Here is a 24,723-nt window from a genome sequence, read left to right on the forward strand (position 1 = left end):
TTTTAGTGTGGTATTTTAGTCTTGCTGCATTTTTCAGGGGATTAAAATGGATTGGCCATATCATCCAACGCTACTTTCAATGGATTACCGGTAGTTGATGGACAGACAAGGAAACAATGACAATCTTGCTAATCCACAAACTATTGAAGTCATTCATCAGGTCAAAATACAAAACATTTGAAATGCTAATCTGATGTAGTAGAAGACATTTTTTCCTGGTTATGAAGATGATACTGGTCCCAATTAAACATGAGTGGTTGAGTTTACAGGGTAATGGAGCTCTGTGGTGACCTAAAAAAATGTAGTGATGTGAAACAAAGCTGTGTGAAACCGTGATGAGGTTCGTGACGACTGATATGGCTGTTCCACAAACCCCACAGCTCATTATTTTTAATAAGACCCACATGTAGTCAGTTATTGCTAGCCTTTCCCATAGAGTCACTGTTGTTTGTGCCACTCCGTAACACCAAATGACATCACTGTCAAGCTTAAGGCCTTAGTCTCATTGATAAGAAGCGGATATCAACCTGATATTTTAGAGTAACCCGAAACCAAACGGCAGCATGGTATCAAAGTGTCATAGCAAAAATGCAAAGCACACACCATCCCACATGAACTCTCTTTTTTTGGAATCTCAAGCTATTTTGTATGGAGAGCGCAGATCGGAGGCACAATGTTGACATGTCAGTGTTGATTGCAGGAGTTGTGAAGGCAGAGCCTAAAATAGAGGGATGAGTCAGAGGAGAGGGGGATCCATCAGTCAGCCGGCATTGTATTTTCATACTGAGTGACAACCGCTTTTAAAATCACTAACACCCGCGCATCAACACTACCGAGTCAAATTCATGCCGGTGTGTGTGTGTGTATGAAAATGCATGTGTCTGCAACTGTCTCACCCCAACCCTCTCAATCCGGCTGTGACTTTTCAAAACGCTTTGCAAAAGAAATCTTGCTTATTCAAACATGCAGAATTCGATTTGGGAAACAAACTGAGATGTACCTTTCTATTAAAAGCATTGCATTCTGAAAGTATGTGACACAGCCCTGTACACACAAACACACACACACACACACACACACGGGCTCAAACAACAAATGGCATGTCTCAGCCGTGGTGGATGTGAAGTTGATTGCCAAATATTGATTGATTGGTTCACTCTGAGTGCCAGCCCTGTAGAGCTACGGCCCTGTATTGATTGATCCCGCTTTTACACCTCAGTGTTCAGTGAATAACACTGGTTAAACCTGCAGCAGAACACTCTTACGAGGATGGTGATGGCCCATAACGGCATTTGAGGACAAGAGTGCAAAGAATGTTTTCTTTCCTGTGTAAAAGCAGAGTAACTGTGGTCGCAGTGGAACGGGGCATACTGCTAGAGCTGACAGCAGACTTGATGAAAGAAATCAGCCTTTAACCCGACATCATTTCACTTACCTTTTACCAAATTTCCTTTTCAAAAGTCTTTCTCTTGCCTGCTGTAGGCAGTGGTGATGGTTGTAAAATGTTTTTGTATGCCATTGCTGGCTGTAAGCAGGCGTTACGCACCAATTAACTAAAAGTGGAATGGTGGTAACAGTGGATTGTGCTGAAGGAGGCACCTTTCAATTAGCACCATCACACCTACAGTAAAGCAGTGTTACTACGAGAAGCCAAGTGTTGATTTTAGCAAAAACTTAAATGAACGCCTGCTTTGAATGGTATCAGCAGATTGAATGGGCGTCAGCAGCGGTTCATAGATAAGGGTTAGTAGGGGCCTACTACACCTACTAGTAGGTTCAGAAGGCTGATATCATCTATACACATGGTTGATACAATGACCGATACGAATACAAGAAGACGACCGTAATAAATGAGCGACAAAGTCTGTGAAGGCAGGAGGTCGGGGTGGATGGATGGGTCAAGCAAACACAGGACTTCCAATAAGGAAACCGCTAATAATGCTACAGATTTTGAATATGTTGACAGATTACAATGTTTAAATTTATAATGGTGACTATTGCTTTTATTATTAGTGTTAATTTTTGGTAGTAGGATTACCCACTTCGAAATGAGTCAAATTGTCCAAAACCTTATAAAACTGCCTGGAAAATGTTTCACTTGTATTCACAATACATTCACAACCTCACTGTATCTCTACGTACTGCACTCACCTGCCTGTTGCTGTTCACCATTTGAAGAGCACCTGCCAGCCAGTCAGAAATGAGTATTTCCCGTGGTCATGGTACAGTACAATGTTGTATGTACAGTATAGGCCACACAAATTCTCAGTTAAAAGCTGTTATCCAAGTAATAGCCAAGTCAGCCCAAAAAAATGAAGGCTGGTCCCTCATCAAGTTCAGGTAAAAAAAAATTGGAATTACCTAAATTCAGCATAATGTGATTTCTACAGCACTAGTTCCATCAGTACACAACAACAGCGTCAGATGTTGAGCTATGTTAAATTACAGCCAATGAAATCCAATATTTGCTGCAGATGTTTCAAAATAAAAGCCTACCAGCGACATGAGGGATTATTAGCCGCTGGAATGCTTTTATTGTGAAACATCTGTGCTGTAAGTGTTGACTTTCGTTGACAGTAGCGTAACAGAGATCGAACAAAAGCAAGTAGGCCTTGAACTCTCAGAATTTGAGCCCCAGTCACTATTTGAAAATGTACAGTACACAGAGAGATGAGGTGAAACATGAGCCAAGTGGTCCATTAAGAAGAGAGGGGTGTCCATTAATCAAGAGGGGTGTTTCTTTGCTATGTCATATAGGGGCAACTGTAACAGAGGCCGGTTCACCACCACACAGGACGGGACAGGACAAGCCAGGACACGGTACCTCTCAATCATGGTGGCTTCCTCCTGCTCTCTTTTCCGCCTCTTTTTCTCAGCAATGCCGCGGAAAGCCCTGCCAGGACGTCGAAGAAGCGTTAAGTGGATTTGTGTTGGAATAAAATTTTGTTTTAGCTGCGCTTGACCGAACACCAAAGAATTTTTGTCGGAACCCAAACTGACCCAAGGGGCAAATAAAACCTTCACAGAACTTATCTGATTTAGCTCAGAAATCGTTTATACTGTAGTCCATACACGTTTGATTTTGAGCTGACTGACATGCCACAAAGTTGAGAGAAATTAACAAGATTTAAGCCCTTTGGGTCTAGTTGGGTTCGGGCATAAATAAATAACGTTCCAGTTAGGGTGGCTGGGGCAACATTTAAGAGGTTGAAGGTGTCCTATACGGGTTAGTGGGGGTTAGTTTTGCTGAGTGATTAGAGTAAGCAGCACAGGGATGTTTATCCACCTGAGGCAGAGGACATGTGGATGTCCTCAAGAAGAACACACACACAAACACACACACACACAAACACACGCACACTAGGACCACAATGCAAGATAGGGATCTACAAGAAGAGACACTGAGGAGTTGCCAGGAAACCCATCCTGCCCATCCAATGTGAGTTAACTATATTATCAAGTCACCAGTATTAGCCAACCAGTTCCTAGCACTACTAACTGAAAGTCATCTTTGAGTTTTAAAATTATTTTTAAATCATTAATTCTGTGTGTGTGCCTGTCTTGGTGTCCATTATCTCTCATTCTGCCAGTGTGAAAGTTGGTCAGCGTGGGTGTGCCTTTCCCAGAGGGGACAGTAATGGCTCTGACAGGATGTCAGACATAATGAGAATCATCTGTGACAACGTATGTCAGAAAATGAAGTCATGCCCTGCAGCTCGGTTTTGACTGACAAACAGACAGACAGCTGATGAGCTGTGGAATGACAAACAATGGGCTGAAGTCACTGGAGTGTGTACAGTGCTTATTATCCAGAAGCCTTCATAGCTCTGCGTCTTGCACTGCTATTACAATATTTTTTCACTTTCTATTCCCTCGCCCTGAAAAATGATGAACATGTTGGAAGTGACTCTTCCTTCAGCCTGTGACTCCATCCTTCCACCATCTGCCATCACCACAAACTCTGAAAGCTGAGAGCCCTCTTCCTCTTTTGTACCATAAAGCAATCCAGCAGATTTCCCGCCAAATTCAACCAAGTGGTTCGAAAAAAATAAATAACTATATTACAAGGCTGGTAAATCTTTCTCCAATAACCCTGTTTGTTTATGGTGATAATATGTCCCAGATTTCATATGGCAATGCTTTTGTGATGTTGAAGTACTTCCATTTTCTATACAGAACTATGTAATAACTTTAAATTAAATCATGAAATTCACCAAAATGAATTACAACAGCAAAAAGTTGTACCTACTGATATACTAGCTATACTAGCATGCACAGCATTTCCTGTAAAATAAACTGGTTTTATTTGGTGGTCTACATCGTATTAAAGGTGCAATGTGTAATGTCTGGCCACATGCTCCTAAGAAATACGGAGCAGCATTTCACCTCTACTACTAGGTCCATACAGTCTAAAAAAAAGCCAACTACTAACTAACAGCAGGGCAAGAACACACAAATTCAACTAAATTGTGAAACTCTGAGAGACGGTTGAAATAACACCGCCATCTTATAATCTCCACGTGTAGCGTCCACCTTTACTTTACTGTGACACTAACCGGGGACTTTACGGGCCTTGAACGCTTTGAAAGTTTTTTTATTGGATTAAATCCGAAATGGCAGAAACGAGAAAATAGCTAGTGTTTTTGTTTCGTCCTCTCTTCCGCCAGGAAACTACTTCGCCGGGAGGAGAGCGGGCGTGGCTCCGAAGACGGACCTTTACTTAGAGGTTAGCTGTCGCAACTCCAGCGAAACAGAAATACGAGTTTTCTTGTTTCTGCCACTTTGAATTTAATCCAATAAACAAACCAAAACGTACACAGACCCTGTACCTTCAACGTGATTGACAAGCCCTCGGGGCAGCTCTACTTCTTGGTCCTCTTATTTCGGACTGAGGACAGACTGGACGTTGCAGTGACTCACTATCATCTCTCAGAGTAACAAGTGGTATTACAAGACAGGACGGGCCGGGGCTAGCTGGTTAGCATGCTCATTTCAGTAGATATTTCTGCAAGACAATACATGGACGTCTTTGACATAACGTCAGCACTGTAACCTCTTCACATTCTGGTGATAAAGTTAGTTATTTTTTTTAATGTTTTAAACTAAAATTCTGGCCTTAATTTTATCACAGCTCTTACGATTTGAAATTTGCTTGACTTTAAAATAATTAATTGTTCAGACCTATTTAGTGCTAATCTGATTATGTGTGTGTCTATTTTGATGGGCTCCTCTCTTTTATAATACCAAATGCAACACTAATGTTAGATATATAAATACATATTGTTACATGTCTTATTCATCAGCTTGACAAATGTGCTTTTCATGAATGGTTGCATAAGCTAACAGCTTCAGGGCAGACATTAAGTGTGTGTAAGTCATCACTGTTATTTCCGGGTAAATGAAATAGATGAAAGACACTTCAATTAAGCAACTGCCACTATTCAGACGAGGTGCAACACTTCAATACTTTAACTTGATGACTTATTATTCCTGTGCAGTCAGTGAATTCAGTATCGCTGATTCTCATTTCATATCCTGTGGTAGAGTACTTACTTCCCTGCACTTGGGTTGACTGATGACTGAATCTATAACTTCAAACACCCAGCCCAGCAGACACTGAGGTTCGAGGGGGTTAAGGAACACAGCAAACTGAATAGCACAAAGCCACATGAGGAGAAGGGTTCAGGACATGTTACGGTACCTAACTGACAGAGTGAGGAAAAAAGGAAGAGCAACAAGGAAGAACAGTAGGGGGGCAGTTGAAAGAGTTACTCACGATATTCTACAGTCGTGGTTTGGAAAGCCGCCACATCGAGAGGAGAGGGAGAAGAGAGGACACAATGAAAGAGAAGTCAGCAACAGGGGCAGTCAAATATTCCACTCACACACATGTTGCACAAAAAAAAAACTCACCTCGAATGGGAAAGGACCGACTATAAACTCAAAATATCAGTGAGCAAGGACAGAATCCCTTGTCAGTCTAATTAGGACGTACAAATTCGACATCAATAGTGAAAGGAAGTGAGGAAACGTACACGACAGATGATGATGATGCTCATATCTACCTGATCTGATCAAAATGTCTCACTAAAAGAGCTCAGATTACGGACTGACAATAGACAAATAGTTTGATCAATTCAACAGCAAATGGGTAATTAATGAAACTGCAACAAACCCGACATGCTAGAGGTGAAATAATTAATTTGTAATCAAAGGCCAGTGTCAGGCCCATATGTCAGTCTGACCCCTATAGGGACACGGGCAGATTGAAACAGATGGAATAAAGGGAGGAGAGACGCTGACATATGGGGAGAGAAGATGGAGCGTGGGAGAGACGAGGAAAAGATCACAGTGGGTGAGCTTTGTCTGTTTGAGGTTCATAATTATAAGATCTGGGTGATAGGTGATAATTAACTAGTCATGAGGAGAGTGTGTGTATGTGTGTGTATGTGTAAGTATGACCAACAGACACTTGTTAGGGGGTTAGGATCAGGGGGAGGGCTGCTCAGGGGGCCGAGTGGGTCGTCTATTACTCAAAAAGTTGGTGGTTCGATCCCAGCCTCCAACTATCTGCATGTGTAAGTGTCCTTGAGCGAGACACTGAAACCCAAGTTGCTCCCCAGTGCTTTACAGCAGTCTTCTGCTTTTAATGCCTATGGTGGATTAAATGCAGAGGTCAGATTTCATGTATGTACCTGTATGTATGTGACGGCTGAAATAAAGTTTAAGTTGTTAACACCTTATTTTGAAAAACGGACATAGGCCCTGTTCAGACCTGGTATTAACATGCGTTCTCAGTGATCGGATCACAAGTGGACAGCGCTAAGTACAGGTGTGAACGCACTCAACACGCATTGAGGACGCATTTGAGATCGGATCTTTCAGACCACATTCAGAGGCGGTCTGGACCACATATGACCACATTCTTTTAGCAGTCTTGTCTCTTAATAATTTAAATTGTAATTAATTAAAATATATCTTATCTATAGGCTACATAATCTACAGACTATCACACTAGACATGCAAAATGCATAATTATCATACTGAAGGAGATGTGTCAGTTTTTTTGTTCCGGTGCTTTGCACAGAGCTTGCCCTCTCGCATTTTTTTGTTTTTTCTTGTAAATTCGTGACTTTAAAGGTTCTCTGTTTGATATTCAGAGGATTAATATCTCATCTCAACAACTATTGTCTATGTAAAGATATAGAGGAGTAATGTCTACCTGAGCAGAGAATGAAGTCTCTCTCTCTCTGTGTGTGTTGTAATCAGAGCTTCTCTGTGCTTTATTGACATAGCCGGGCCGACCGCACATGTATTTTAACGCATGTTAGTTCTCGTGTGTGCGTCCCACTGGCTAGCGCTAGCAAAGTGTTAGCAGTTAACTAGTTAATCAACTAGCCTTGCGAGCACACTTAATCAAATGAAAACTTTAACTTCAGTTTGGTTAAAAAATTATTTCAGTATGAGCAGCCAATTAATTCCATAGCTCAGAGACGAACACAAAAGGTGAAAAAACAGAATTGGACTAATAACAAGTTATGCTGGCTTCATATACTGGTGAAACCAACAAGTGAGAAATGTGTGAATGCTCATTAAGACTTTGTAGTAGAACGCTACATTTGAGCAGCGTGTCTTGGAAGGAAAAAGGCTGAGCCATATCCTGCCAACACGGCGGTGGTGCAGTAAGACACAGAAGTGATGTACAGAGTGGGAGGGAAGCCGGATTTCCATGCCATACTCACGCCTGCATGGTGGTGGTGGCTGTCTGAAAGCTGAACATATTCTCTTTGGGGAACCAGCTATTAGGATTGTCCTCTGCAAACACAGGAAACAAAAGCAAGGCGTGGTATCAGCGAGTTGAGTGTTCAAACACGGGCCTTACAATTAGCGGAGGAGGATCGTGATGACAAAGAGAGTGTGAAGTGAAACATCTGAGGGTGAATGGGTGAAATACAACTCGTTTTACTGTTTTATTCACATTTAGGGTAGGTATCGTTATTATATTTTTACACCTATTACTTTACAAACTGTATGTATTGTAACTGTATTTCTTTACCCCTGTCATCAGTAGACACTCGGTCCTCGCTGTACATCCTCTCCAGTTTCTTGCGTGGCTTCCCTCCATCCTGCGTTGAGGTATCAAGGTCCAGGGAGCGCTGGCTTTGACACGGAGCCCGAATGCAGGTCACGCAGTCTGGGGTATAGTCATCCCGCGACGTCCCTCTCCTCATCCCCCAGTCACGGATGTTGTTGGCGCTCCCTGAGCTATGCAGCGGCTGCGATGACGACTGCTGGCCACCGTGATGTTGGTGGGCATGGTGATGGTTGCTGCGGTGATGGCTACTACGGTGATGGCCACCGCGAGCGGCTGTGGCTGACGGCTGGCTGGTGCAGGACGGGTTGTGGCTGACTGAGGCAGGTGCCTGCTCCCTGGAGCCCTTCAGCACCTCCAGCTCCAGGCTCTCCTCGCTGCCACGGCCCCCCAGGGTCATCCCGCCTTCCCTTGTGATCGTGTACACCCTGGCCGGCTTCACCGTCACGCTCTGCTCTGGGCCTTTGGCACCCGGCGGCTCCTCCGTGGAGAGGCTGCGCTCAGCAGAGAGTCGACGTTTGGAAGGGCACGAAGGTGCCTGAGCCTGGATGGTGTTGACCTGAGGCTGAGACTGTGTATGAGCACTGGGTTTGGATTGGCTGGGCTGGTTGGGTTTAGCTATGGGTAAGCAGTGGATGTGTGGTGTCAGATTGTTGTTATGCAAACGGCTGACGTCTGGAGAGTCGCAGTCCTGGCTGGGGAAGGTGTCAGACAATAAATGATCTGGAGATAGAGGGGAAAGAAAAAGTTAGAAGATGGAGAGAAGTAAGCAAACAAAGTGACAGATACATGTCATGTCTGTAATTTATACAGAAAAACACCTGAAAGGTAAATGAAGAGAGATCATTGCGCTGTCAGATTCATAGCTCTGGCAGCAGAGTGGTAAACATTTGCGAGCCAGCAAAGCTTTCGGGAGGATGAGAAGGGAAAGCAGAGAGGAGAGGTGACTGAGTGATAATAAAGAGCAGGTGAGGAACGATGAAAGATTTGGAAATGGATGAGCTGGTTTCAGTACATGAGGGGGCTTTGGCAAAAACAACAGTCCCTTCGTCCTGTAGGGTCACGGACGATAGATGCTCCTTCTCACAGAGTGCTGCAGGCTTATAACAAAGTGTTTTTTCATGCTATCTGTGCTGTGGATAAACAAGTATGGGACACGCTTGTTGCAGAGTGAAACTGATATAACTGAGCAGAAAGCTCTGTTTAGATCATATAAGATTAATACTTTCTATTTTTTTTTTTTATTTGGCACAAAACTCCACTTGAAGTCATGGATGAACTGACTAGATTTGAGTGGTCAAAGGTCAAAGGTCAAGATCACTTTGACATCACAAAACACGTTTTTGGCCAAGAATTCATATGCTAATTAGGAACATTTCACACAAATGTCTAATAGAATAAAATTATGATAAAGAGGATAAAGGATAAAGTGATGACTGGTTGTCGGAGGCATACAACCGCAAGGCGGTAATTCTAGTTAGATATGTTTCAGTGGCATTTTATGTAGTTTGATTGCAAGCTTATTATTTTGGGTATATGGTTCTTTTTTTAAAGGAACAGTAGGCAGGATTTGGTGGCATCTAAAGTGTGGTTGCGGTTGTGGTTTCTAATAACATTACACTATAACATATAACACTATACGTATATGTCAGATATGCTATACTGTATATATATATTTATATATACTGTAACACTATAGCATTCAGCATATTTGAAGTTTTTCCTCCAGCCAAGCCTGATTTTTTGATAATATATACTACTGCATCAAACTGGAGAAATGGGCAGAAATGTGCTACTAGAATGTGGCTGTAGTCGCTGGTGGTTTTAGTGTTCCTTGTTGATGTTCAGTGGTGGGTGCTAGATGATGATTTTCACCTGTTTCACCTACCTGCTCCGTTGCGGTTCTCTGGATTGGTATTGGACAGATATTCTCCAAATGCTCTGGCTGCTCTGTAGAGACAAAACAAAGTGCAGCAGTTAACCCTGAGCCCTCCTGCACAACTGCTCTTGTCAAACAAGAGAAGTGTCTCGCAAAAGAGTCCAGATTCTCTCCACATAAACAGTCTGTCTTTATCTGCGAGGCCTCTTCATGGGTCAATACATGCTATACCAGTCAAGGAGATTACACCACCAAAACATTCTGTAAGAGTGTCCTCAGCTCATACTCTATAACAGTGTGTTCTTATATAGTGACTGGAGCACTGGGAGACAGCTTGGAAGCTACAGCTTGCCTCTCCTGCACAGCTAGATAGGCCCCATAGGGGACTGTGACATTGCATGTGCCAAGCCATAAAGCCAGGAAATAAATGCAGGCGCGTAAACATGTTATATTGGCAGGAACTGGCAGGTTGTGTAGAAAATCTATGTGGCAGACTGTCTCTCTATATATATATAAAACATAATGAGATAACTCTTCCATTCAATGCTCCTCAGATAATTCTCTCCTCATGCCGCTATCACCGGATTTGTGAAACATCAAAATGACCCTTTTGGATTAAAACACAAGAGATTTAATGGATGTTTTGTCCAAAGCGACTTACGCAACCATGAGTGCATTCATTTTCAGCGTTGGTGTACACAAAACGCAATGTCCTGTGTACTCTGCACTGGTCTATGACCATCCCTGTATCCTGTAGTGCTAAAGCCATTCCAGAGAGTTGCATAAACAAAAAGGCAACAGCAGTTCAGTCATGTTCCACCTCTAAAAGAAAGAACAGCCTTGAATAACTGCGATTAGCCTTCTAAAGCCACAAGTAATACCGCAAAGCTTTGAATACCTTTGAATATTTCTCACTAAAGCTTCACAGCACAAAAAATGGTATTCAGGACAGCTCTAGTTTGTAGACTATACAGGGCAAAACAGTTTTATCCTCTTTTGAAAGGTGGAAAATGACTCACAATAGATGCAGTATCATTATACTGTAGTTTATATTTCCTTACACAAAAACTGAGGAGCACTCAGTTCAGCTTATCTTTGAATAATAATATCCAGACTCTTTATTGTTCAGTGTAACACAAGATAAGTCACAGTGTGTGATATTTTGTTTTGTAGTCAGATACAGATGTCTCCCGTTGAAACACCCACATACTAATAACACACGTCATAAAAGATATAGGCCACAGACACACACACACACACACACACACACACACACACACACACACACACACACACACACACACACACCTATAGGCCTGTAATCACTCTCCTCCCACTCACTCCGACCTGGTATTCCTGCCATCTGTACACACACAGATACACAGACAGACTCCAGAGTGTGCCACAATGTGGAGCAGCGTGCAGAAAAAAGTAGGCTACACACATAGACACGCACAACACGCTTTTTTGTATGCACGCAGGGCTGAATCTCAGGGGGGCTGCGGTGAAATGGAATTGCTGTGTTGTTGCTGTAGCCTCTATACCTGCCTGCTACGACACTCTAAGTAATTAAATATTAGGCGGCACGTGCAGAAGCAAAAGCAGCGATGCTTCCCATGAAAAGTCCCCTCCCCGCATGGATGATGGGAGAGGAGGAGGAGGAGAAGGGAGCTGAAAATGAAATCATCTCTGATCTATCTGCTTGACTTTCAATAATTCCGTATCCTTTGATGAAAGAACAAGAGATGTCAAAAACATGTCACAGTTTGAAGAGGACAAAGCGCTGCGGTATACCGAGCAAACACGGACTGAACCTATATAGAGCTTATGGAAAATGACTCATCATGCAATTTTACTGCACTGCTGCTGATGGAAAAAGTCTCATCTTGCGATTTCACTGTACATGGCGGCACAGCGGTGATCACAGCATGGTCAAAACGGCTTGATGTTGGTCAACAGCGTAAAGTTCACCCGAGTTGATCTCAATGTGAACATTTGTGAGAATTTACTAAGAGCAGAGATTCCATTGGAATGAATTTGTTTGCCATGCTGGTATGACCAGGCCTCGAAGGAGAAACACAGCACTTTAACACCGTTACTGCATCTTCAGTTGTTGCCACAATAGGTTTATCGCCAGTGTAATATCTGCTCCTTATGAACAGCATAATCCTGGTTAGCTAACAGCAAAGGCTGCTCCAGTCAACATTACAGTACAAAGTGTCCTTGGGCAACACACTGATACCCAAATTGCTCCTGAAGGCTGAGCCATCGGTGTGTGAATGAGTATTTAGATTAGATCCTGGTCGGCAGGTTGGCACCTTGCATGGTAGCCTCTGCCATCAGTGTGTGAATGGGTGTGTGAATGGGTGAATGCTGACATGTAGTGTAAAGCGCTTTGAGTGGTCGGAAGACTAGAAAGGTCATGTATAAATACATTTACAATTTACATACTGTACACACACACATATTCATTTTCCCTCCGGCTCTTGAGGAGTTTTCTCCACAGCCACAGCGAAGGCTCGACACGCTCCTCAGGCCAAAGTGGTTCTCTGATAAGCATCAGCACAAAACATCTGTGCAGTTGTGTGTCGGAGAGTTTCAACACATGAATTATACATCACAGTTGAACTCTGCTGAGCTCCGGGGGTCCGGCGGTGCCTCGTCTTGCCGCAGCCAAGTTTTTAACCTACTTCATGTTTTCAGCCATGTGACATGAGGAGGGGGAGGAGGGAGGAGAAGAGACACGGTGACATCAGGGAGATGTCTTTATAAAACCAAAATAGAAAGTATAAGGAAGGAGTGGGAGGTGGGATGAAGAAGGGAGGTATAATAAGTAAGGAAAGTGTATTGAATAAGGAGTGGAGGGGCAGAGTGAAGATTTATGATCCAGAAACTAGATGATGTCATATGCTATGACTTCTCCTCCTCCTTCCTTCTCTCTATGTGTGAAGGAGTGGGATGACTGTATATATGAGGCACATAGCGATGATGCACGGTATAGATGCCTGGGGACACATTCACGTCTAATGGCACGATGGTGCTGGAGGAGCCTCAGTTGTACAGACACAAGAATAAAGGCGTCCTCTGCTAGTTTGACTAAGTGCTTTTGCTTTTGTCTATGTGTCCAGTGCATTTACTGTGTACAGACAATATATGCCAAGTATTCTGTGAATACATGGTTGCCTCAAGTACGCTTGTATACGTGTATCTTGGTTGGCATTTTGAAGATTGGACCATAAGTAAATAAGTGGTTGTGCAACATCTACACTACATTGTCCTTTATAGTTAAAGTCATACAGTGAAATATTATGCATAATGTATTACTGATGCAAACTCTCTTGTGACTTATTTAAAGGAATACTTCACCCACAAAGAAAAAGTTTTTTTTTTTTCAAGAATTTAAGGTAACACACGGTGAGTAATTGATAAACAAATGGCAATTTTAAGGGTGAAGTATTCCTTTAAGGTTAAGACCTGTTCACATCAGCATTCAAAATTGCAAAATTTCCCCAAGAATTCATATCATTCCAATGCAATCGCTGCAATTAGTGGATTTGATCACAAAGTAAATCTGTGTCAACTTTAAAAAAAGAAAAAAATACAACTCTGGTGAACTTTGACCCGCAAAGTTGTGCTGTTATCAATAACAAACAATAGAAAAAATATATTATTGTAACTTTATCATGATTTGTTCAAATGTAATCTTGTAAAACTAATAAATACAGTTGTTTGAAGGTGTTTTCACAGCAATATAACATAGATATTATAGAAGGAATTATGACCTGTTTAACTTCTGAACACTAACGTTAGCAGCTTATAATACCTAATTAAAACTACTAATGCCTCTCTATCATCTATCTTATATTACTGTGAAAACACCTCCTTCAAACAACTGGATTTATTCAAGTTTCTCACCAAAAAAACTACATTTTACAAGATTACATTTGAACACATCATGATAACAATGACTTCAGGACGGTTGAAATCATTTATCAGGACAGTGGTGGAAAAAGTTAGTCTGGAGCCTTGTATACCAGCTGCTATGACAAAACTAAACGACAACAAAACAATCTGTATCGGCCGATATGGCTCATCGACGTCACCAATCGTATCGGCAGCAAAAACGTGGGCATCAATCGGGGCATCTCTAACTGCAACTTAACCTATAGCTATGTGTGATGTACCGTGGTTCACGCATTTCAAGGAACAAGGATCAGGGCCTTTCGCCCACCCTGTGACTGCTCTGTGCTCTTAAACCTCGGGGCACACAGCTGCCTTTAAATACACAATGACTTATAAAACATTATTCAGTAGGTGAATATGGAACCGAAATGTGTCGAGAAAGCCAAATTATAGGTTTTCTAGACTGTTTTTCTGTAGCTGCATTCAGGCAGAAACATCAATCATACCAGATTGCACTGATATCCCAAAAAAAAGACAATATCAGCCCGAATGTATCATGTAAGCAGTAAACTGCAGTAAGCGATAACGCAGCTTTTTTTTCTTAAAAGCGAGGCTGTGTCATCATTTAGTCTGTGACTGCATGTTTCACTGTGACAGGCTCTAAGATGAGTGCAGCCTCCACAACCAGCTCCAGCTGATGGAGGCGGTTTATTCCGACCCTGCTGTGCCCTCCATGTTCCATCCGCTCTCTGGGTGGTGATCAGACCATAATTAGTCAGATCAATGGGAGGACTGCCGGCCATCTTACTGCTCACCTATCTGCTTCTATCATTAACAGGGAATCATTATATCCTACATAGTTATTGTCCTCTGGACTGTTGAACAAAAGTAAATGTAAAGAGGAAAAGATAAAGCAGTAAAGTGGAGTGGGAGAGGAGAAGAAAAGGAACCGGTGGACGGAAGTTAAAGATTAAAACAGGGAGAAGATGAGTGTTATATATGAAGAACCAAAAACTAAATTAAAGACATCTGTGCTTATTAAAAACATTGCACTGAATCATATGTTACATCTCTCTTGTCTAGAAGCTATAGATCTTAAATGGGACATATCATGGAAAGCTCACTTTTTCAGTGCTTGTGCACATACATCTGGGTATCTGGAGCGCCTACCAACCCACAAACTGTGAAATAAGACAACCCAGTCAGTTTTTTTGTGGGCTGCCTAGATCGGAAAACATGCAATCTCAGAACCCATCACATTTGGCTCCCCTTCCTATGTCACACGCAAGCTCATTAGAATATAACCCAATATTAAGCCAATCAGAGCAGACTGGGTGTTTTTGGGGACAATGGCTTAAAGAGACAGGCGCTAAAACAAAGCGTTTCAGACAGAGGGTGAATACAGGTGTATTCAGACAGACACTGAGAAAAAATGATGTGTTTTTTGAACATTAAAGCATGTAAACATGTTCTAGTAGAAACCCAAAATACAAGTAGGAACCTCAAAATGAGCATGATATGTCCCCTTTAAGTTGCATCATTGAGAAACAAATATAATTTCTCTGGTAATTGAGGTTTTTACACTAAAAAATATTCGTGAAGAAAATAACCGCAGCCCTGTGTTTAGGGAGAGGTGGAGTCTCATTTATTTTTTTATTATAAATACTACGATGACTTAAAGGACATGAAATGGCTCAATGAAAGCATTAAATACTGATGATAAAAAATTGAAATGGTTTCACAGTTTTAATGTGTTAAAGTTTGCTAACTTTGTCTCAAAACCTGCAGAAGAAGGGACAACAACAACTGCCATTTTAACTTCTTTCACTGCTTACATATCACCCAACATCTATCTCTGGTTCTTTGTCTTCAAGTGAAATTTAAACTGCATCTATTATTGCATTCATCTCTTGCTCCTGAACTGGCATTTCAGCTGCTTTCACCTCTAAAGCCACTCCCACTCATGATCAGCGCTAAAACCGCTCTGCGCTGGCTGTGCTATTGTTTTCCTATGGGGAGAGCCGTGGAGCTATAGGCGGAAGCGCGGCCCTTGGCTCGGCGCACCGCTGACCTTTCAAAGCGCAACCAATGAGATAACAGCTGTACGTGACATAGACACATTTTGAAGACGTATAACTACGCTGCGCTTTGCCTCTACAAGTGTCTGCGTTATCCTCTGTACCCTACGTCGCGTTGAGCAAAGAGTAAATCTCATCTGAAGGCAGCTCAAGTCTTCAACTAACTATTCAACTGCTTGAATTATATGGTTATATGTCAATTTACATTCTTAAACTGAATGTAGGGTCTAAGGACACAGGGTGCCGTGTGCCGTGCAGTTCGTAAAGCCCCTATTGGCCTATATAAATAAAACTGACTTCAGATTTATACAGCAGCAGTCTGACCTGTGTCCACTGTTATCTGTCTGTATCCCCATCTGTCCTTTCACTGCCTATCTCTGCACAACACACACTGGGAAGGTTGGCTATAGTCAAAGGCTGATGACTTCATTAAGAGACACTTGCTCCGCTACACTCCACTGACAACAAAGGCCATGAGTCAGGCAATTGCCCATATCTCCCAAGAGGCTGTAAGTGGTTTCATCAATAGTTGCTGGAGGGAAAGACACATATGTAAAGCCTCAGGTTCAGATAGGCTGAGACTCGTCTGTTGGGCTGATGTTGGCTTTTATTAAAGGGGCACTGTGTAAGAGCTTTATTGTGTATTGTATATTATGTATATTATTTGACCTCTGCTCTATTTAACTAGAGTAGTCCTTTCTTGTGATAAATTTGTGACTATAATTACAATGTCAATAAGAGGTTAAGATCAGGGCGAGCTTTATTGATGTGGCAATTCCTTCTGGTCATCACTGAAGGTCAGCAGATGACTTAATGACTTTACAAAGCATCTCTGATATTTTGGAGGATTTTTCCCTGAAAATGCGCAGGTTTTAATATTATTCTATGCCAGATGGAGGGAGGATTTTAATCACCATTCTTGAAAAACCTGAAATGTAAACTAAATGCCTCACCTAAAACAGCTGTTAATCTTGTTTCAATGGGGAGTTTTAGGGTGCTGTTATGGCCAAAATGTACTGTAGTCTGAGAGATGTGTCTTCCTTGATGAAAACATAAATCTTGTGAAAAATTTAAAAATATTTGACCCAACCCTTTTGCCCGACAGGATTGGTGATGTTTCTGACAATTCTGAAAACCCAGATTAGGTTGGGTGAAAATGTTTTTAATGTTAACTGCCATGTTCTTAAAAGTCTTTATTTCTACAATATCTGTGCATGACAATTACACAATATGGTTATAGGCAACTAAGAGACTGATTGGGTACAGATTGTGGTCCTGTTAAAACTGCCATTCCAGGCATCACTGTCCTCAGGAGGAACTGTCCTGTCAATAGCATAACCCACTGAGGAGCTGGAAGGACAGAAGGTGGCAAACTTGTCTTCACCAGGCTGAGTAACACCAGAAATATACTAGACAACAGTCGTTTTCAAGTAGACTCCATGAGAAGTATCCAGGAAGAAAACTGCATTGTTTTTTTCTTGTTGATTAATTCTTTATTCACCCGCCCACCAAATCTACTTCTAGTGAAACCAGAAAACCAGGACACCGTGGGGGTCTAGGGGAGGGACTAGGGCGCCGACCAGGAACTGCAACGTCCCCGTTTCACACCCAGCTGGATCCAACTTTGTTGTGTGTCCTTTCCGATACCTCTCTCCCCTCATTTTCCATGTCAGCTATCAAATAAAAGGAATGAAATGGCCATAAAAATAATTAAAAAGTTGTGCCATTTGAACAGCTGCTTATGAAGATTACACTACACTAAGCACACCAGAGAAAAATAAACAAGGCACTCAACCCTGAGAACACTGTACCTACTGTCAAGCACGATGGTGGTGGTGTCATGCTCTGAGGCTGTTTTGCTGTGCTGCATTGCAGAAAATGGGATATAATAATGAAGAAGAAAGATAACAACATGAAACCATCAGTTGGACGGATAAATATTGGATTGCATTTGGGGCTTTCAAACAGGACGATGACACTAAACACATATTGAAGTGGTTTTAGAATGGCTACATAAAGATCAAATTAAGCTTTTGGAATGGTCTTTCCAAAGTCCAGACCTCAAATCCATTGTGTTCTGCCAACCCGGTCTCACTCCAAACTCGTCAAAAACCGCCGATTGGTCAGTGCCCCTCTGTGTCTAATACCGACACCCGGTGGCACCCTTTAGCGTCTGTATGGAATGCATCGGGCTTTCAGCTAACTCCAATGTAGTAAACCCAACCGCGTCATTATTAGATGTAGTTTTAAGAGTGAGAAAGTCGGGTGGGATGTGAAGATGGATGAATCAAATAAACAAACGGAGTACTTTCACCCAGCAGACCGCTGTTGGTATCCTGTGTGAAACCAAGTTAATGTTTACTTATTTTAGCATAGTTTTAGACAGCGTATTAGGGCCATTGTAGGCAAAAAAATATATGAAAAAGCTGGACAAGGGGGTAATATTCCGAGTAAAAAATTCAGAGATTAAAATAATACATTTCCGAGAAAAATTGATATTCTCTGAGATTAAAGTGGCACATTTCTGAGAGAAAATGCACAAATTTGCAAGATTATAAAGTCATAAATTTACAAGAAAATACAAACATGTATTCTTTCATGCTCTCAATGTTTTCTTTCATGAACATATATAATAATATTATAGAAGCTACAGGAAAATAGAGATGAAAGACATTTATTTTTGAAGACACAAAGGCATGTGTCTTTTGATTTCAGCACAGCTAAAAATCAACCGATATATACAGTAATATATTTTGCACTCTGCAGCTCACATTACCGCAGCGTTTAACGGTTGCATAAGAGTGATGAGGTTGATCCAACCGTGCAAGTTATGTGGTGTCCTAAACAAAAATACCCCACTATTTTTCATTATGTTTTTGTACTGTACTATTTTCCGAGTTTTTTTCTTGCAAATTTACGACTTTATAATCTCGCCAATTTCAGATTTTTTTTCTTGCAAATGTATGAATTTATAATCTCAGAGAATATCCAAGTTTTTTTTCTCATATATTTATGATTTTAATCTCAGAATATTTCCCCCCTCCTTCCCTGTACTATTTTTTTTATTGAACCTACAATGGCCTTAATACGTCGTCGTATAAATAACACTAGTTGTGTAACAAATTTACTTATTTTACGTAACAACCCAAACCTTGATGTTTCCCTAAGCCTAACCAAGTAGTGTTGTTGTGTCAACAACTCTCTCTCTCTCATCAACTAAGTTTCTCTTCACTGCATCAAATAATACAGATGTGCTGTAATAAAGCCAACTCGCCATAACATCATTAAGGATACTAAATATCATCTATCAGCACTGTTGGCTTAGAAATATCGTGTCGTATTTGGTCTTCAAAGTCTCAGTGATGGTTTTCCATAATTATGGTTGTGACAGGTTTATGTTTTAGATAGGGGACCCAGATGTTTTATAGCTAATAGCCACACTGGACCGTGGCTGGAGCTAATCTGTGCAGTGATGAGGACAGAGTCCTGGAGCTGGTCTCACAGTCTTGTGGGAAAGAGGCCATGAAATCACATTTTCACTGAAGTGGAATCTATTAACGCCTGAAATCTGTTGTGCTGAGCAATTCCTTCAGAAAGTGACTCAAACATTCTTGAAATATTAAAGGCGATGGTAGCTCTGAGTTGCTTGTAATCTTTGCTATCGTGTGTTTTTTTTTTCCGTGTGTGCTGTTTGTTCTAAAAAGATTTGTCATAAACGGGACAGGGAGGCAGTATGGGCCAGCACTAAGTGCTTCAGGCACAGTGCATAAAAGAAAACTCATTTTCCCCCCAACTTCCCTTAAAAACGGAGACATTAAGCACATAATTAAGTGCACGGTAAAAGACTTTCATCAACCTTTTTAACCTTTTCACAATCCTCTCGGTGTATTAAACCAGAACCGTTGTCGAGACTGTTCATACATTACGGGCTCCAGAGTGCGAACAAATCTGTCAAGTGCGACTAAAACATTTTCATTGGTCACACCGGTGCGCCTGACATTTAGCGGGTCTGTGTGTGTGTGTGCATGTGTGAAACCGCGCCCTTCTCCTCCTCGAGCGAGATCACAATCATAAAACATACCGCTAATTCATAATGAAGAACTATTAATTGCTTATTTGTCAAGAAAAATGCTGCAGTGTTCGTTACACCTGTCCCCAAACCGACATCATAAGTGGAGGTAACTGCTGCACCATGTCTCCCCGGTTTCCCCGATAAGATGCCTAAACCTGACTGGAGGCGCCGGATTAATTTCAGAAGTGTGTGAAGGGTGTGTGTGTGTGTGTGTGTGTGTGTGTGTGTGTGTGTGTAAAAAGTAAATGTAAAAAGTTTAGTCTGCAGCCCTGCATTAGCATCACAATGGACCAAAAGGAAAAAGACACAATCTATTTCAAATCAGCCCATTTTTAAAAGCAGATTTATTTTGGCATCGGCCTTCTTCTCATCCCATTTCGATGCACTGAGACGCTTCACTTGATTCTCTTGATCAACCCGAGCTCTGCCAGCAAATAAAAAATGTAAAATAGCTGGATGGCCTGACTGTACTTGAAAATAATGAATTCCATGTTGAATTTCAGGTTAATGGCAAAAAAGAGAGCAATGACACACAACAGCAAGGTCGGCCTGGTTCACGCCAGATTTCTGACCAATTTCCAAATGCTAACACAACATCACATGTTGTCAACATTCCTAATCTGAATATCTTGATGAATACCCTGAAATCTTGCAAGGTGTTGTGGGTAAACTCTGCACAGTACACTCAGGTTTGCCAAAGAAAAGCAAAGAATGAGAAACAATAGAACAAGGCTAACACACACACACTTACCACTGACCAAACTGACACCACGTTTTCATCTGGACAAACAAGTTTAAATCATTTGAATTTTAGTTCTGAGTTTATATTTTAGGTTTCGTGGTGATTATGATTTGAAAAGTAAATATATGATTTCATGATTTCATCCAGCCGAAATTCAGAGGAAAAGTACACGTTTTTGAGCAACACCAGGAACAAAAAGCTTATTGTTTTTCACACTGCGTCCGATGACGTCACATAGGGGAGCGTTGGTAGTGAGTCTGGGCAGTTGTCCTCTGGTGTGTATGTCTTCGCAAGGTTTAGTTTGCATTTCACCGTTTTGCATCATTATTGTCTCTTTATCTCTCTCTCTCTCTCCACCACTCTCCCTGTAGACCAAAAACACAGTGTGGAGCTGGTTCTGGGATGTATTTTTTTACCTCATCAGGAACAAAAGGATCCACTTTTTTAGTCTTTAAAATTGATCTAGCTGGGACGCTCTTCCTTTTGTCAGGTCATGGACATAAAAACATTAATCTTTTGGAGGGAAAATGCAGTTTTCAAATCGTTTTCCTGCACACTAATTCACTTTGGATGCAAACCCATAATCTGCTTTATAGGTTTTTAAGACATCAGCATGCTTTTAACCGAAGCGCTCGTCGGAGTGTTAATCAAACCTGACCAATGCGTATATTACAAAGTGCTTAGCATTTTCAAGTGAACGAAGTGAGACTTTAAAAGGACAGCTGTGTGAGGTATAGGCCTAAGGGTCAAAAAGGGGGTGCTGGGAGAAGAGGATCCCATTAAACACGCTTACTTCCAGTATAATCCCTCCACTGCATTTCTATTCACATTTACCCAAATACAAAGACGTGGTATTGGATTAGAGAGAGGTGAAACTCTGCTCATTCACCGCACAACCGATAAACTCAGATCATCGGCAGGTTGGAGACACCACTATAATCCTGGCTCTGCTCAGAAACGGAGCACCTGGGATTCAGGGTAAGTGCTATATTGTTCGCTGAGAGTCATTAAACTTCTTGTCTACTGGAGTGTGGCTCACGATCGCTGATAGAGCGGGAAATGCGTATACAAGCACACAGTCAGTCGCCTTGGCAGCGGTCGGCATGCGTGTCCGGGGTGCTGCTGGCGGCGATCGGCGCGATTTATGGAGAGTTAAGCGTGAGGTGTGACAAAAGCGAGCGAGGCGGAGAGCGAGGTGATAAACAGATAAACAGCAAAAAGGAAGACAGAGACAAATGGAGTTGGAGAATGGGGGGTGTGGGGTGACTGTGTAAGTAGCCTAGATGGAAAGGTCATACACTGTGTGCTTTATAGCATATGCGTGTGTTTTACTGGAGAGTAGCTGTGCACAGGATCATAAGGTGGGTGTATACACACATGACTGAGAGCAGAAGTGCTTCAATCGTCTGCGATCTGAGGTCAGCTGGTGGGCGATGCAGACCGCATCTCCTACCACAGAACATTAGTCATACCGCAGCCTCCGGACCGAGTACACACTGATCTGACACCCGAGACACAAAGACCTTTCATGGCATGACTCATACGTTCAGAGTTAAATGTCATTAGAATTAGTCAAAGTCCAGTGAGTCTAGCTGGAAGTTTGTAGATGGCCATGTCACTAAGGCAAAAGGAAATACACCCTCTGGTTGCATCTACCTACTGAACAGCATGCAACTACAGGACAGAGCTTTTCCTCAAGTCAGAATTATATAGAGAGCTCAGAGCATTTTAAATGTATAGGTCTGGCCATTTCGTAGAGGGTTATATACAATAACTAAATATCAAATATAAATGAGAAATATGATACATTTAACACAAGCATCATTTTTTTAAAAGGTGTGTATAGCCCTAAACTAATAGCAAAACATAATTAAAGCTGAAGCAGGCGAGATCGGAGCAAATATGATTCAAAAGAAGTTATTTTTATAAAACGGTCGCTAACTCGTGACAGCAGTACATGAGACAGGTAACCTGAAAAAAATCATGTGCCTCTGTGTCCTCAGGTGCTCCTAACGGCATCTGCAAGATTTCACAGACCGGAAGAAAACAAGCAGTAAGAGCTGATCTGAGGTCTGCCATCCATCTGCTGTCTATGAGAGCCGGCTGTCAATCACTCGACCAAACTCCGACCAAACGGTCAAACTAGGCAGCGCTGATCAAATATAAATCAATATTATGTTACGTTAATGCCTATTTCTCCTCTCAAATGTTTTCAGAATCATTGTGTAGTGTACTGTTTAGCTGTAAAAGTTTGTGACGAGGCCGCCATTGTGAAATCTGTTGAAGGAACGCCAAGTTCCGATTCACATAACCGGAGCACAGCCAATAGGAACGCTCTCTTTCTCTGAAATTAGATTTTTTAAAGCCTGAAAACAGAGCCATGAGGAGGTGCAGAAGTCTAGTTATCTCTCAGAACACTTGAATTACAATATGCTGAAAGGTTATTATGGAATTTTTGCCCAATGAAGCCAAAAATATACTGCCTACTGGTACTTTAAGTAACACTGATATCTAAGGCTGTAATGATTATTTCAACTATGGATTAATCTGTAGATAATGAATCATTAGGTCTAAAAAGTGTCATAAAAATGCCCATACATACATATTAATCACACAAAAAAAAAAAAAAAAAAAATATATATATATATATATATATATATAATTTATATATATATATATATATATATAGAGAGAGAGAGATCTTATGACAATGTTTGCTTTGAGAGAAATGAAAGGTGTAAAACCTGCTTCAACATCAAGAAGATGGTTTGTACATTTAGGGAAGATTCATGAGAGAAAAGGAGCGTTAGAGAAAGTTCAGAAGGAGCTGTGCAACCAAACATTGATTTACTCCATGTGAGAATAATATCTAAATTTATTAATTTATTGTTAAGTGGAAGCTAATTGTAACTTCTTTGGTGGGCTACTTTCACACTCAACTGTCTAAAATCCTCTTGGATATATGGACTCTGGTAGTTTTGGAGACAGTGGACTCTTCTGCTCCTCCGTGCGCCTTCACAGCGACCACGTTACCCAAACACTCACCTGACTTTTGCGGCTACGGAAGATATCGCATCACTCCTCAGATTCTTCCTTTTGGACACCGCAGTTCCCATGCTGAAGTGGAAACGACCCAGGAGACAAAACGCGGACCATTCCTTCCACAGACTGACCGGCGACCGAAACAAAACAAGAGAGGAGAAACACCACGCGGGGAAATATACAAAAAAAAAAAAAACATCCGTCGGTTATCCAACAAGTACCGACTATGATTATTTCATGTTTATAATAAGGCTATAATTTCTTTTGATAAAAAAACCTCAATGTTCCAGACAGGAGACAGGCTGAGCGCAGCAGCGCTGCTGGAGGATGGACGATGGAGAGTGGTGGTGCGCTCTCCTCTTCTCTCCTCCTCTTCTCTCCTCTCTCCTCCTCCTCTCCTCATCCAACTGAAGCTTCCAGGAAGGAAACTGAGACCATAAAAGGAAGACGTGTCTCCTGCACGGCATGGGCATTATTAGCAGGGGGGATGATAAATAGCAGCTCATTCTAGGTGTATATTGGATAGAAGAGGAGGTGTGGACACTTGAGTCCAGAAGTAATCTTGCAGCTTAACATCACTTATCTAACAAAAACAAAAACATGTCATTCAAGTGGGCACCGTGGGCCTAATAAATAAACTAACAGCTAATATTTTACTTTAAAGTTATAATTAGTTATATAGATTTTCATGACATCAAAGCCCAGTTTATGATTAACATGTTTTTTTCCCTTACAATTACGCTTATTATTATCTTTATAGTAGACTAGTTTTTTATTGGGAGTGAAAATTTGGTACAGATCAATCAAGTAGATGGAGATCACTGACATCAGGACCACACATATGTCTCTACTTATGTTTATGGCAATCCATCAAATAGATGTTGAGAAATTTCAGTCTGGACCAAAGTGGTAGAC

General features: G+C 41.5%; 1 protein-coding gene across 1 annotated transcript in view; it reads right to left on the minus strand.

Moving 5' to 3' along the window:
* Positions 1-24,218, minus strand: part of nsmfb (NMDA receptor synaptonuclear signaling and neuronal migration factor b) — a 54,036-nt gene extending 29,818 nt beyond the window's left edge. Inside the window, exons 1-6 of the mRNA XM_074637568.1 lie at positions 23,812-24,218; positions 9,981-10,042; positions 8,057-8,815; positions 7,743-7,815; positions 5,777-5,782; positions 2,825-2,893 (exon numbers count right to left, since the gene is read on the minus strand). Of these exons, the coding sequence (XP_074493669.1) occupies positions 2,825-2,893; positions 5,777-5,782; positions 7,743-7,815; positions 8,057-8,815; positions 9,981-10,042; positions 23,812-23,882 (1,040 nt within the window). The 5' untranslated portion in view covers positions 23,883-24,218. The remainder of the gene's footprint in view (positions 1-2,824; positions 2,894-5,776; positions 5,783-7,742; positions 7,816-8,056; positions 8,816-9,980; positions 10,043-23,811) is intronic.
* Positions 24,219-24,723: the final 505 nt, after the last annotated feature.

Source organism: Sebastes fasciatus, chromosome 6, assembly GCF_043250625.1.
Source record: "Sebastes fasciatus isolate fSebFas1 chromosome 6, fSebFas1.pri, whole genome shotgun sequence".
NCBI classification, from domain to species: domain Eukaryota; kingdom Metazoa; phylum Chordata; class Actinopteri; order Perciformes; family Sebastidae; genus Sebastes; species Sebastes fasciatus.